This window comes from Ambystoma mexicanum, chromosome 2p, assembly GCF_040938575.1.
Source record: "Ambystoma mexicanum isolate Mex_15411 chromosome 2p, UKY_AmexF1_1, whole genome shotgun sequence".
NCBI classification, from domain to species: Eukaryota; Metazoa; Chordata; class Amphibia; order Caudata; family Ambystomatidae; genus Ambystoma; species Ambystoma mexicanum.
Window position 1 is genome coordinate 906,167,577 of NC_090923.1, and position 13,591 is coordinate 906,181,167.

At 45.3% G+C, this 13,591-nt stretch overlaps 1 protein-coding gene across 1 annotated transcript in view; it reads left to right on the forward strand.

Annotated features, from left to right (window-relative positions):
- LOC138566895 (NTPase KAP family P-loop domain-containing protein 1-like) overlaps nucleotides 1-13,591 on the forward strand; it is a 218,580-nt gene that overhangs the window by 149,233 nt on the left and 55,756 nt on the right. The window contains exon 3 of the mRNA XM_069644622.1: nucleotides 7,191-7,325. Coding sequence (XP_069500723.1) covers nucleotides 7,191-7,325 — 135 coding nt within the window. The remainder of the gene's footprint in view (nucleotides 1-7,190; nucleotides 7,326-13,591) is intronic.

Sequence of the window (13,591 nt, forward strand, 5' to 3'; positions counted from 1 at the left end):
TATGCTCCTGCCTAGTTCTGGTCCAGGAACGTGGCTGATTATGTCGCTCTTCTTCTTGCGCTGCGCCGTCTGCATCTTGGGCAAGGGGGGTCTCACCTCTGCAGGGCTTGATGTCTCCCAAGTAGTTCCAAGCTTTCTTCCCTACCAATTTCACAGCTTTATCGGTAGCTGTCTATACAGTAAAGAACCCATCATAATGCGGGTTGTGCCCGTTTCTATTACAGTTTCGTAATAAGATAAAATCTCCCAGGTAAAGGGGTGGGGCTTTGAGTAAATCTTGTGGTTCTATTGATGCGTTATCTTCATCATTCTTCTTTGACCTCCCCTGACGTGCCTGTAGCTGTTGATGTATAAAAGAAGCACTAGCCATCATCGAAGCGAGATACTCATACATTTCATTACCCAAAACAGTAGCAGCATTCTGGGTATCCGCCAGCGCTCTAGTGGGAGGAGCAAGTGGAAGGTGCATGGGTTGCCCTGTCACAACCTCATGGGGAGTTAAATAGTGGTCAGAGGCAGGCTTGTTGTGTAATGCGAACAGGGCTATGGGTAGGCAATGAAGCCATCCCTTTTTCAGAGTCATTCTCCCATTTGCTATCTTTTCTTTGAGCAGGCCGTGAAGCAAATACCATTCACTTGTGGGTGATAAGCACAGGAAAGCATATGCTTAATCCCCAGCAGGATCGTGCTATGTTTGAACACTTCGTTTGACGAAGTGAGGTCCATTGTCAGACTGTAGGACCTTGCACACCTCCCACCATGGGTACACTTCTCTGACAAGGACTTTCGCTGCACAGATGGAATCGGGTGGGAGCATGGACTGGCCTTGATCCATTGAGAAAATGGGCACACAACAATTATCATGTACCTGTAGCTGTTGACATTTTGAATCATATCCACATACTCTATGTGTAGATGTTGGAAGGGCCCATCAGGCTGGGGTATTGCTCCTCTCACAACTCACAACGTCTGTCCGGCGGTCAATACTTGACAAATAATGCAATTATTCATGAAGGTGGCAACATGCTCTGCCAAGTTTGGGCAGAACCAGTCTTCCGCTATATGTGCTGCAAGACCTTCTTTACTTATGTGGGTTGGGTAATGGAGATCATCCGTGATGAGATGCTGGTGCTCGTCCCTGCAATTCCATTATTTGGGTAATGGGCAATGAACTATACCCTTCTCATAGTACCATGCTGCGCACTTGTATGTGCTTATTGAGAGGCATATCAAACTCAATTACCTCTGGAAAGTTTGCTGCCTTTTTTGCTTGCGCGTCTGTGACTTCGTTACCGCTATGTGACCAGTCTTCTGCAAGTCCAAAATTGTGGTGGGGGTCCCATGGGAATTGGTTGTCCCCTGATTGGTGGGTGGGGTATCTCGCTCCTCGCCCTCTGGGCTGCCTCCTCTTCCCCGTGGCCAATAGTTAGTGTCCCATCTTCCTGCCAAACTTCCCCCTGCAATTTGCTGTTGGTATTGTGCATTCTGGGTAACCACTCACTCTCCACTTGTCAACATTGCCCCTCTCATTGAGTACTTTGACAATTTTTTCTGAACTAGCTTTGCTTCTTCTTGTTTCCTTTCCTTGCGTTTCTTTCTCGTGTTTTCCTGCATTAGTCGACATTAATGTACTTTCTGACCATGGCTTTGCCACCATCCCCACTAGTTTCTTTAATTGCTTCTGTACTTGCTCTGGTAGTCCCTGAGTTAGTATATGGTAAAACAGGCCCACTGTTTTGTCCCGTGGTTTACGAGTCTCAAGACGCAAGCGTTCTTGTATCTCCTGAATATATTGAATTGAGTCTTCGTCCTCACACATTTTGCGTGCCATGATCACGCTTATGTCAGACGTATCTGGGTATTGTACTCTCTGGGCTCTTCAATTATTGAAATGCACCCCGTCATGCGCTGTGTTTTGTGCTGTCCGTCCTCTTCTCACTTCCTAACATCATCAGCTACCTCCCCAAGAATGTCAGAGAGCAAGCTCTTCATGAACCCACTGCTAATGTTGTGCCTGCTGTCAACCTTTCTAACTCATATACCCCTGCAGTCAACGAGGGCAATTTACATCTCAAATTATCCTTGTCCATTTGTTGCCAAGATATATATTGTGCTTGTCCTCCACCCTTTTCTACCAGCTGAAATTGTGTCAGCCCCACACTTCTCTCAAGTTTTCTTACGTCTTTGGTTATTGTAAATGCTCCTCTCATGCCAGCTCTCTTGCATCCTGGTAACGCCCTCAGCCTTTCCGTGTACAGGGTGACCCTGTCTGCTCAATGTGATCTGCTCTCTAGGCGCTTGATGTGCCCTTCAGGTTCTGGTTTCCCTCTTTCTATACCCCCCCCTTTGTCCCATACTGTCTCCCACTGTGGGCTCCCTCGGAGGGGCAATGGGGCAGACTCCCTTCTTTGTCATCACTCTCCCTTAGTTCCTAGTCTGACCCCATTGGCTTTAAACTGTCTTCACTCTCTTCATTCCCTTTGTCCTCAAAGTTAAGTTGTCTCAGCATATTTTCCCCTGTCGTAACCTCACTGCTCTGTCCTGTGAGTCTAATTCCCGTTTTTGGCAGGGATCCCACTATGCTTCTGCTTGCCTTAAGGGCAGCAGCGCTATCTCTCCTACTTTGATATAGCGCCCCAATCCTCCTGTGTTATTCCTGATTCCCCATCTTGGTCTGAAAGTCTGGAAGCCGTCATTGTATCCTCCAGCTATTAAGGCATATCTCCCTGCTTCTCTCTCTTTCCCGCTCCTGTCTTTTGTCCCTTACCTCCTTCCCTCTGTGCCGTTGCTCTTTGACAATTCTCTCGATTTCCACTTTCCTCTTCTCTCATCCCAATTACACCTCTTTTTTCCCCCTTTGCCTCTCTTATCGCCCTTTCCTGTAGTTCCTTCTGTTTTCCCCTTCTTTCCCTCTCTTCCTTTTCTTTCTTTCTCTATTTTCTCTAATTCCCTCCTTATCTGTTCCTTTGCTGCCTTCTCCTCTGTTTCTCTTCTCTTAACTTCTTCCATTAGTTCAACCCACTCTCTCTTGTCTTCCTCTTTCTATCTTTGTGTTTTATCCTCCCCTTCTGGGTCCCAGTTTCCATTACTCCCCCTTCCATCCAGTTTAAGTAATATTTGTCCTTCCACCCACTCTTTCAATCGGACTATCGTCTCTTCACATTTCTTACGGGTTTGGGTCACTTCCTCGCCCTCCTTCAACTTCACCTGTAGCTCGCTGCATTCTTTGCATTCATCGGTCATAGTCCTTAATTTCTTATTTGTTAGCTTAGCTCTGTTAAGTCCGTCTTTGTTACTGTACGCTGGAAGTGCATACGCAGGGTTAGTGTAACCTGCCGCTGCTTATAATTCCCTCAGGGGGTAAAATCCCTTACCTCCTGTCGGTGGGTCAGTTGTCTGAGAAGGAGGAGGGGAGGAGGAGGAGATGTGGGAGCTTCGCTCCCCACATCATGCTGGTTAAGCATCCACTCTCTTTTGGGGTGGATCCACCTCCTCGTACTCAAACATCTTCCATAATTCTAATAATGCTAATCTCCTACTCAATTTATTTTCTTTGTATGCAGCATGCAAATATGTGGTCATGTGTTGCAGCACAGATTTAGAAAGACGGCCCTCCCAGGGCCGTGGCCTCACCATTTTACCCTTGGTATTGCGAGTCCATTTCATTGCTATACTTGCATGTTCTATCCTTATATCACAGAAGGGACTTGCACAAATGTCTGAGGGGAGTGTCCCCCATGATGGCACGTCATCTTCTGACTGCCGATATTTACGCAACCTCAAATCTGGATTTTTTTGTCTACTTCAAATAATGCCAATCTTATGCTTCTCCGGCTTCACCAACACTATGAAGGGTGTGTTCCACGCACCACCACCCTCTGACCTCCACCCTTAAAGGCCAAACCAAATCTCCACCTACTCTCCCAGAGCTCAACCCAATGACACCACAATATTTTCATTTTCCAACATACAAACCACTTTGCTCTTCTACAAAACAATGCCTTTTCCCACTTTTCTTCACCAGCAGAGCTCTGTGCCCCCATACGGGCCAAAAACCTTCTGCCAATGTGTTATGTCCTATTCACAACCTCTGTGTGACGTCATCACACACTATGCATGCAAAACAATTGATTGCCCTCTCAGACTATCACAATAATCAAAAATACCCCAACACAAATACCCCATGGCCGTCATCCTGCTTTTCATTCACCGGGTACACTTCTTTTCATCTGTAACCTAGGCTAATGCCTGGATACAGGTACGCTTATTTTCATCCGTAACCTTGCTAACTCCTGGAAACAGGTATACTTCTTCATCCGTAACCTCACTAACACTTGGAAACAGGTATACTCTCATATATAACAACAAGAAGAACACATAATTTTCCCACAGTTCCCTCCTGCCTGTATTTGTCAGATTGCTGGACTCATACTTACCCTCTGTGGATTCGCGGAAGTCCTTGAACACAGTCCCTCCCACAATCTTCCACTCTGCCTTCCGCTTTGCTGGGTGTCCCACAGGGAGCAGGCATGAATTTCACCAAGGGGACTCCCTTGACGACCGTCTCAGTTTTCACACGTGATTAACAACCTGGTCTTCGTGGGTCGCAATGCCTCCTTTCAAGCTCACCGCAAGAAAAAATGGCATCTGCCAGGGATCTTTCCGAACCATCCTCTGCTACCACCTAAAGTGGAGGGGTGGGAAAGCCCTCACCATTACAAGCAAGATGAACTGGCTTCTGGGGAAATCCCCACACCCAAGAAATGGAAAGTCCAGGAATGTGGCAAATCAGTGTTTATTAAGAGATCACACAAACAGGGATAAAACATGGACATGTCAAGATTTCCAATGCTCTCAACAGGTTACATGCTTGTTCACAGGCTTGAAGGGCTGATGACATTAAAGATTAGATGTTCTGTCATAAAACCTAAGGTACACTGGGATCGGTTAGCGAGGTGAACTACATATCGAAACTATATGGGGTCAATCAATCTCTGCTTTCATTGGCTATGCACTATATGGTGACTCCACCTGTGACCACCTCCTAAATGTTGCAAATAAAGGCATGTCAGGTTATCACATTATAATAGGACAGTGCAACAAAGTGTGAACTAGTGTGGAAGGCGGGTAGAGATTGGTCACTCAGTGTCTTCTCAGACTTGGTGCTTTGGACAGTTAATAGCTCATGAGTAACAATTCAAGGTGATGAGAACAGCCCCAAAGGTGCTGTCTGTACCAATAAGGTTACCATCTCCGATCCTCGAGGCATTGAGACAGACATTTAGCTTTTAACCTAGTATTACTTTTGAATCGTCTGTCCCAAGCTGGATGGGAACAATGGTCTCTGTCAGGCTCAAATTAATAGGCTTTGTCAACCAGTTTCGGATCACTTTTGTGGAGACTACAAACTTAATTTCCCTGCTCACATTTATTAGGATTTTAGCTTTTATTTGTGCAGATGTCCCATCTCTCCTTGCAACTGTGAAACTTTCCCTCACTTGGTGTCCGTGGCGGAAATATGCACACCGGCTACACTAACAGTTTGGTTTGCGCTTTCCTGCTAATTCAGCTAGTCAGTCCTCTCCCTGCACTCTCAAACTTTCCTTGATGCTTCCAATCACTTCAATGTGGCCGCATCTTACATTTTGATTTTCATGGCTTCTCATGTTAATGGCATTCAGCGTCAGCAAGCAGTTTATAAATATTCTTGTGCGGCTTGCATTTCTACATAGCAAAAGTGTATACATTTTGTATCTAAATGGGTCAAAAGTATGTTCTTCATGTCTAAAAGCAGTTTAACCTAAGTGTCTGCAGAGCTTCGTGCAGGGATGCATATGTGCTTCATGTCTAACACGTCTATGTCATGGTTTTAGTCATGACATTATTGGATCTTACGCAGTCATAGTCAGTCCACCTGCTCCATCGACTGCAGGTGTATCTTTTCCACAACGTCATCAGGATAGGGTCTATATGGTTGCTGTACATTGTTGATAGGGAGGAGGGGTCCATGAACAATGTACACCTTTCATTTCTATGACATTGAGAGGAGAGCGCGTCCGGCGCAACGAGGGCCACATTCATAAGTCTCTCTTCAGAATTTTCGATGTTCCTCTCTGCGGATTTTGCTATATCTAGTGAGTGCTTTACGTACTCTTACAAAGTGCAGGGGTCTCAAGACATTTCTCTCATAATTATCCTACAGGGAACAGGGCTGGTGGGTCTGTGGGCATGTGAGTTGAGGCCAGTCCACGGGCTTTCCAATCTCTCCTAATGGGACAGTGGCCTTCCTAAACTGGTCCTTTTGGTGGGGACTCTGTGAGGGTTACCAGGTTACCACCGATGTCCCTTGTCCGGGCCCATAATCCTCTGGGTTGGGGAGGTATCTGGCCCCTTTGTTCTCCCCATCAGATGTCCTTAGTGTCAGAGACTTTGTTGCAACACTGATTCAAGAGCTCTGGCAGAGCGCTAACACCCTCTGTAATATGACCTAAAAAAGCATTCATTGAACATTGGCAAATTAATGGTAGTCATATACTTTTTAATGCAGTGTGAAAATGTACAGTAGTGAAAAGAATGTCAGTGTGATTTATTTGTGAATTCAGTCGCATGTTACGGGTTCATTCTCCACAGGTATCAGTTATGCACAGTTGGCATACTGGGCCTGATTACGAATACGGTGGTGTGGAGAAAAATGGCGGTAATGCATTACCGCCACATTACCGCACTTCTATACTACAACTTTGGCAGTGAGGTGGAAAAAAAAACTCAAGCAAAATGCTGGAGGTAAATCTGCCGCCATACTGCCAAACAACAGCCAAATCAGTGGAATTACTGCTGCCAGAATTACCGCTAGTGGTAATTCTGGCAAAATCCACATGGAATCATATGGACTCCTAAATGGGGATTAGCACCAACATACCACCATTTGTAGCCCAGCGGTAAATCCACCAGACCAAGTGGCAGTAATGGTAATTTCATTTGGCTGTTTTCCAGCAGATTTACCATCGGAATACCGACAAACAAGTAATGATGCCCATTGTTCTTTCTGAATTTGATATTCACTTGTAATAAACCAAACATTGGTTTTACATAGTACACAGTGTAAACTGATAATGTAAATGATATTCTTCGCTAATTGCCTCCATTGTGTTTTCCTTGGAAATTAAACACACTTTTACCTGGTTTTGCAGGGAGTTTGGAAACAGATGAGGATGTTTATTGCCAAGCCCTTGCCAATTCCTTATATTATGTGGCAACCCCAGTGACTGTCGGCTTCTATGCCCCATGGGGGCGGCATGAAAATACACTGTTGGACAAAGTACAGCGTGAGTATCACCAAGTGCACATAGTGACCTATGCTCAAGGATCTGCTAACAACACATGCCTGTTCATATTGGATTGTATCATTTGTAATGTGCCTAAACAACAAATGATGTTTCAAGGTGCTACAGGACAAAAAGTGGGGGACAAGGGAGAAGATAACAAAAACGATCATACTAGGCCTTGTGACATTTGGATCGTGCAAGTGCAGTAACAAGAAGTGCTGGTGCATGAGGGAGAGGGGTTGGGAAGTGCCGGTGCATGAATGTGAAGTGCTAGAGTGGGAAGGGGAGTGCAAGGCAAGAGAAGAGAGGGCAAGTGAAAGGGGAAGGTGGAGGTGCGGGTGCGGGGGGAGGGCCACAGGGCTAGAGAAGTGCTAAGGGGAAGCCAGGTTGGCAAGTGCCAATGATTAAGGAAGGGGGTTAGGGTACACATACAAAGTGCGCGGAAGGGGGTGGACTGGGTAGGGTGCCTAGTTCCCTGTAGAACTCAGTGGGAAACCAGGCAGCCAGTCACTGTGGCAGATGGGGGCGTTAGCAGGGGAGGGGAAGAGGGAAGGAAGAAGAGAAAAGGAGGGTCTTGAGGAGCATCCAGAACATAAAGAGATCTGGCTCAAGCCTGAGAGGGGTAGGGAGACCATTTCAGAGGGAGGCTCCTGCGGAGGAGAGAGATCTACCCCCACTCTCTGCTTAGAGAAGTGGAGCCGGAAGACCGAAGGGCTTTAGCACGGAGATATTTAGGGTGAGAGAGTTGGATGTAGCGGGGTTCCAAGCTCAGAAAGCCTTGTGGATGATGCAGAGGGTCTTGAACGTGATTCTAGCAGTGACCGGGAGCTAGTGGAGTGATCTTAGGGCTGGAGCTTGAGGCCAAGGATAAGTCTTGCAGTCCTATTCTGGATTATTTGAAAGGGGCGAAGGGAGGATAAAGAAAGATTGAGGATTCCTGCTCATTTCACATTCACACAATGTGGCGAAAAATAATTGGGAGGAACACGCTATCCATGGGCCTGCTTTTGGCTGTTTCGGCAAGCAGTGTGCTTAGGAGCTCAAATAATAGAGAAGCATTAACAGAAGATCCACTAAAGACCTGTATGTGTATCTTCTCCACTGCTCACGTGTCTCTCACGAAGACATCTCTTGCTGCCATTGCCGTGCCATTGCCGTGCCCTGAGAGCAGCCCTTCCAGAGCCTAAACTGTACTAAGGCTCAGTGACAATCTTTTGTCCATGGCAGCCGGCGTATCAGCCACTTTCTACTCCCTAAAAATAGGCAAACACATCCAACAAAGAAAAACAGGAAATAATAATACCCCCAACAAAAAAAATATAAGGAGTCTGTGGTTCTGTTTTCACCAGCACAGCTCCATGGATACTTTTGGATCAGTAGCACACATAGTGCCACAGAAAGGAACTTAATATTGCCCTAGCTGAAGAGGTAACATGTTATGTTTCAATGTGCGTGAAATAGCTAGGTATGAAGAAATGTTACAAACGCATTTATGTTTCACAGTTAAAAAATATGTACTCACTTATAAAATACTCTCATAGTGAATGGGGCTTTTACTACGTAAAAAAATCATTTTACTCTCAGCTTTAAAAAATAGGGAGTAAAATACTCTCACTTCAAAATCTTATTAGGAGCCGTGGCCTTGGTGCCCAACTCTCAGTCAATCCTTATCAGGCATTGTTTAGCCCAGGAAGCGGTATTGGCATTCATATTCTTTGTAATCCACTTTGACTATGCACAGTTGTGACAAAAATGTCAGTGTGATTTATTTTTGAATTCAGTTGCATGTTGCACGTTCATTGGGCCTTATTACGAGCATGGTGGTGTGGTGAAAAACGGTGGTAATGCATTACCACCGCATTACCACACCGCCGTACTACAACTTTGGTGGTGAGTCGAGGAAAAACCTCCAGCAAAATGCTGGGCTTAAATCTTCCACATTACCGCACAAAAAAGCCACATTGGCGGAATTACTGATCATGGAATTATCGCCAGTGGTAATTCCACCAAAATCCCCATGGAATCCTATGGACTCAATAAATGGGCCTAACACCACCATACCACCAGTTGTAATCTGGCGGTAAATCCACCAGACCAAGTTTCGGTAATGGTATGGTAAAAGTCACCCTATGGTAAAAGTCATTGCTACCCCACCCCACTGGCATGTAAAGGTTACACTCCTGTAATGACATGGCAACAGAACCATGAAATGGAATGCTTTCAATCCTTATATGTGAAGACTTGATCCCTGAAATATAATGTTGACAGTACACCAATGGCAGGTGATGGAATCTCACGCTTCCAATCTGATAGCATTGCATCTGTCACGTGATGGCATCACAGCCGTGCCATGTGATAGCTACATATTTGATGACCACATTCCTGGCTTTGAGTGTATGTATAACCTGAAATGCGATATCAGTGCACTGCTGGGTTGCGGGGCCTGCACCAGAGGCATGTGTGCTTCCCCTCACAACTTTCAGTGCACCCCTGTCACACGATGGTGGTGGTTCCTTGGCATGTAAAGGAAGTGTGCTGGGTTGTGATAGCTGCATGCCTGGCATATGTCCGCAGCATTGCTGGCATGTGACGGTTGTATTCCTGTCATGCATGCCATTTCCTTCGCATGGGACTTGAGTATAAGGGATGTGGTTCCTGCATTTCTGTCATGTGATGTCTACATTTCTCAGAGTACCTCATTACATTAACAGTAATCATGGAGGCAGCCTGCTAAGAATAGCATCAGTAAAAGCTTCTCAGGGTCGTTCCTAAGCCCAAACTATTCTGCAATAGATTTGATGTTAAAATGCAGAAACTAAAACTTTGAAAAATACAATTAAAATGAACAGGTAGAATGTTTGCTTCGTACATTGACACCGTCTAGCGCAGCAGGTGCATATTCATCTTCCCTTCCCTAGAGGGTTGGTGCTCTCAAACATAAAGTACCAAAAAGTGTTTTATAAATAGGGTCAAGAAACGTTTGTGTGTAGAGCAAGGGGTCTTCTGAGGTACATAGTTATTATGACATATCTTGCTGGTGATACCACAAGGTGGACAGGTATGTTTTTACAGGAACAGACAATTGTAATTATCCTATGTAAATTGTACGGATGTAAGATTAATTGAAAGACACATTGCCTTAATAAAACACTATGCTGACACTGGGGGGTCAGCTTTGTCATGTGTGACCGTAGAAGGGGAAACACCCTACTAGGCACAACCCTAGGCAGCAGCCTAGTTGGCCTAGTGCTTCAACAGCGTTTCTATCACTGGGACTTTTCTTCCCTTCAAAGACACAAACTGAAAGAGAGAAGCTTGAAACCCTCTCTTATGTCAGACTAACTCTCTCTCTCTCTCTCTCTCTCTCTTTGTGATGTCATCAATTTGATCTAGAAGAATGTCATTCTCACCCCCCTCCCCATCCCCACTGGCATCTTACAATATGCATCCAGCTTCCATTCAGCTCTCCGAATGGTGTCCTTCAAGGCCGTAAGTAACAGTTATTCCTCATGTAAAGAACACACAGGTCATGCAACCAAAGAAAGGCAGCAGCTGCACATATGGTCATAATTTAAGGGGGACAACAGGGATATCTGTCTCACTCAACTTTGGTTGCACTGTAGATTGACGTCCATCTTTGTTTCCATGGCTGTCCATGTTAGTTGATTTTAGCATTAGCAAGCAGTTCATATGTATTCTTGTGCAACTTGCGGTTACTGCATAGCAAAGGCGGGTCCTTCCTCTAGCTAAATTAGTTTTAAGCATATTCTTCGTGTCTAAAAACAGTGTGGCCTAGTGTGACCTAGCGTAGCTTTGTGCAGGAATGCATATATGCTTCATGTCTAATGCATCGACGTCACAGTCTCAGTTGTGTTTTAAGCAGCTCTCTACGCAATTACAGTCAGTCTATTTGCTCCATTGATTGCAATTGAAACTCTTCAACATACAGGGATGGTTAATGTATTTCCAATACATTTGAAGCAATTTCTCTCGCCAAAATACTGGGACATCCTGCTTAGATGTCACCTAAATATTTTAAAGACCAGAGAAGTACAATGCAGAAGGAAAATGCCTGGGGTGGAGACTGCAGTTTTTCGGTATTGCAGATTGTCTCTTTCGATTAAGACCCCGGAGCATTTAATAATACATTGTGATGCCCTATCAGAGATTAGATCCTTCTTCTTAGAGGAATTTAGACATCTGGGGAAAACCTTGACTAAAAGTGAATGGTGGGATTGGGTGCTGATAGGCGATCAGACTAGATTGATCATTGCTGTTATGAAAATGTTGGCTACAGTTTTGTTCATACATGAAGATCCGTGAAGGTCAAGGATTATAGATTATTTGGAGGATGTGAGATTTTATGAGGCAATTTAATTAAATGTAATGACGTGAATGTTAAAGGTTTGTTTAGTTGACATGTGTTTTTTAACTATATGATTAACTTGTAACCAATAAAACATACATTTAAAAAAATACTGTAATTTTACAAGTCCAAGTTAACATGCTTGAGTGAAGCAAATGCCTTAACGTTACTATCTTGTAATCAGGGTCGGAATGGGCCATAAAATTGTCTGATCACCAATGAAAAAGTGGCCCACGGTTGCAAATGACTATTAATTTCTTTTGTGACACTGTTTGAATAGTACCTAAAGAGGAGTTTTTTGATATAATGTGATGCAAATTGTGCATTTTAAAGAATATTTATTCAGCTATTCTCGTCAAAACTACTAGCTGCATGGTGAAGTTACTCATCAAACCGACCCACATTGGCCATAAAAGTGGCCCATTTTGACCCAAAAAAACTGACACACACCAGCATTTTGCATTTTTGGTTCGGCCATGGGCCTATTACACTATAGGCCAGTACGAGCCTGCTTGTAATGGCCTGAGGAGGGGGGCATTAATGCTTTTAGAAAATGCCACCCACTGAGGGGCGAATGGCATGTTTAAAACAACGAAAGATAAAGAAGAACCTTTGGAATGTTGAGACAGAATACTTATACTGAGGTGATATGCCCCGCAGTGGCAGGCCCACCCTGTAGGTAACGGCCCGGCAGCCAAGTTAAGGGCCCGAGCGCAGCAAGGGTCCCTTAACGAGGCTGGTGGGCCGTTACCTACAGGGTGGGCCTGCCACCGAGGGGCATATCGCCGTTAGCACCTGTGTCATTTTTTTAAAAGTATTTTCTCTCCACTAACGGGATGCCTTGCAGCGTCCCGTTTATAAGAGAAAATACTACACTAATGTGGGCGGCATGGAATTGGAAGGCAAGGCTCTGTATGGAACCCCGCTTCAATTTCCATGGCAGCCACACTGGGACAGGCCTGTCACAGGATGTCACGACTCGAGATCCACGTAGACTAAGAATACCTCCATCCCTAAGCACCGGTCAGAGATATAGTGTATACTCGCTGACCAGTTATTAGGGCCACAGGTGACCGGAACTGGAAGCACCCGAATTCCACCTGGCTGCAAGGAAAAAGCAGGTTATGTAATAAGTATGCAGTGGCAAAACTTAAAGATACGAGCAAGGGATATAGATATAATAATGCAGCACTTACCCGTGGGTTGACTGGTAAATATATACCTTAGGGGTGATGTGTTGTTAGGAATCCCTCTTACTTGGTGCTAGCCTGTCCCCCTTAGGATGGTGTAGCAGTGCGTGGAAGGACACAAGTTTTGGCAGGAGTCTGAAGGCACTGCAAGTGGAGTCACCTGTGGGCAGAATCCTGTATAATACAAATGTCCCCCGACGAAATGAGACCTGAGGATCTCGTTGACTTCGTATTCATCAGGGGAACAACTCAAAATGGGTGCAGGGGGCAATATAACCGAGTGGAGGAATGGCAAGCCTTCAGAAGCGAGGTGTGGAAAACGGGATGGATACCACAAGTGCTTGGTAAGGACAAACAATAGGCAATGGCATTGATCACCCTGGACACCCTATAAGGACCCACGAAACGGGGCAACAACTACCTGCAACCAGGGATACGGAGGTGTCAGTTGGAGAGCCAAACCCTATCACCGACAGCATGAGGGGGTGCCGAGGTATGTGTCCTGTCAGCAGCCAGGCGCATAGATGTCTGGGCTTCATGGAGGTGTGTGATAGTCTGCCCATAAATCTGGTGTAAGTCCTAAGACAGGAATTGGCCGCAGGTGTTGACGAGGCAGGCAAAGTAGGGAAGGGCAGGACCTGGGGATGTTGGCCACAGAGGACATAGAATGGGCAAAACCCAGTGGAGGCATGGGGAGCGTTGTTGTAGGC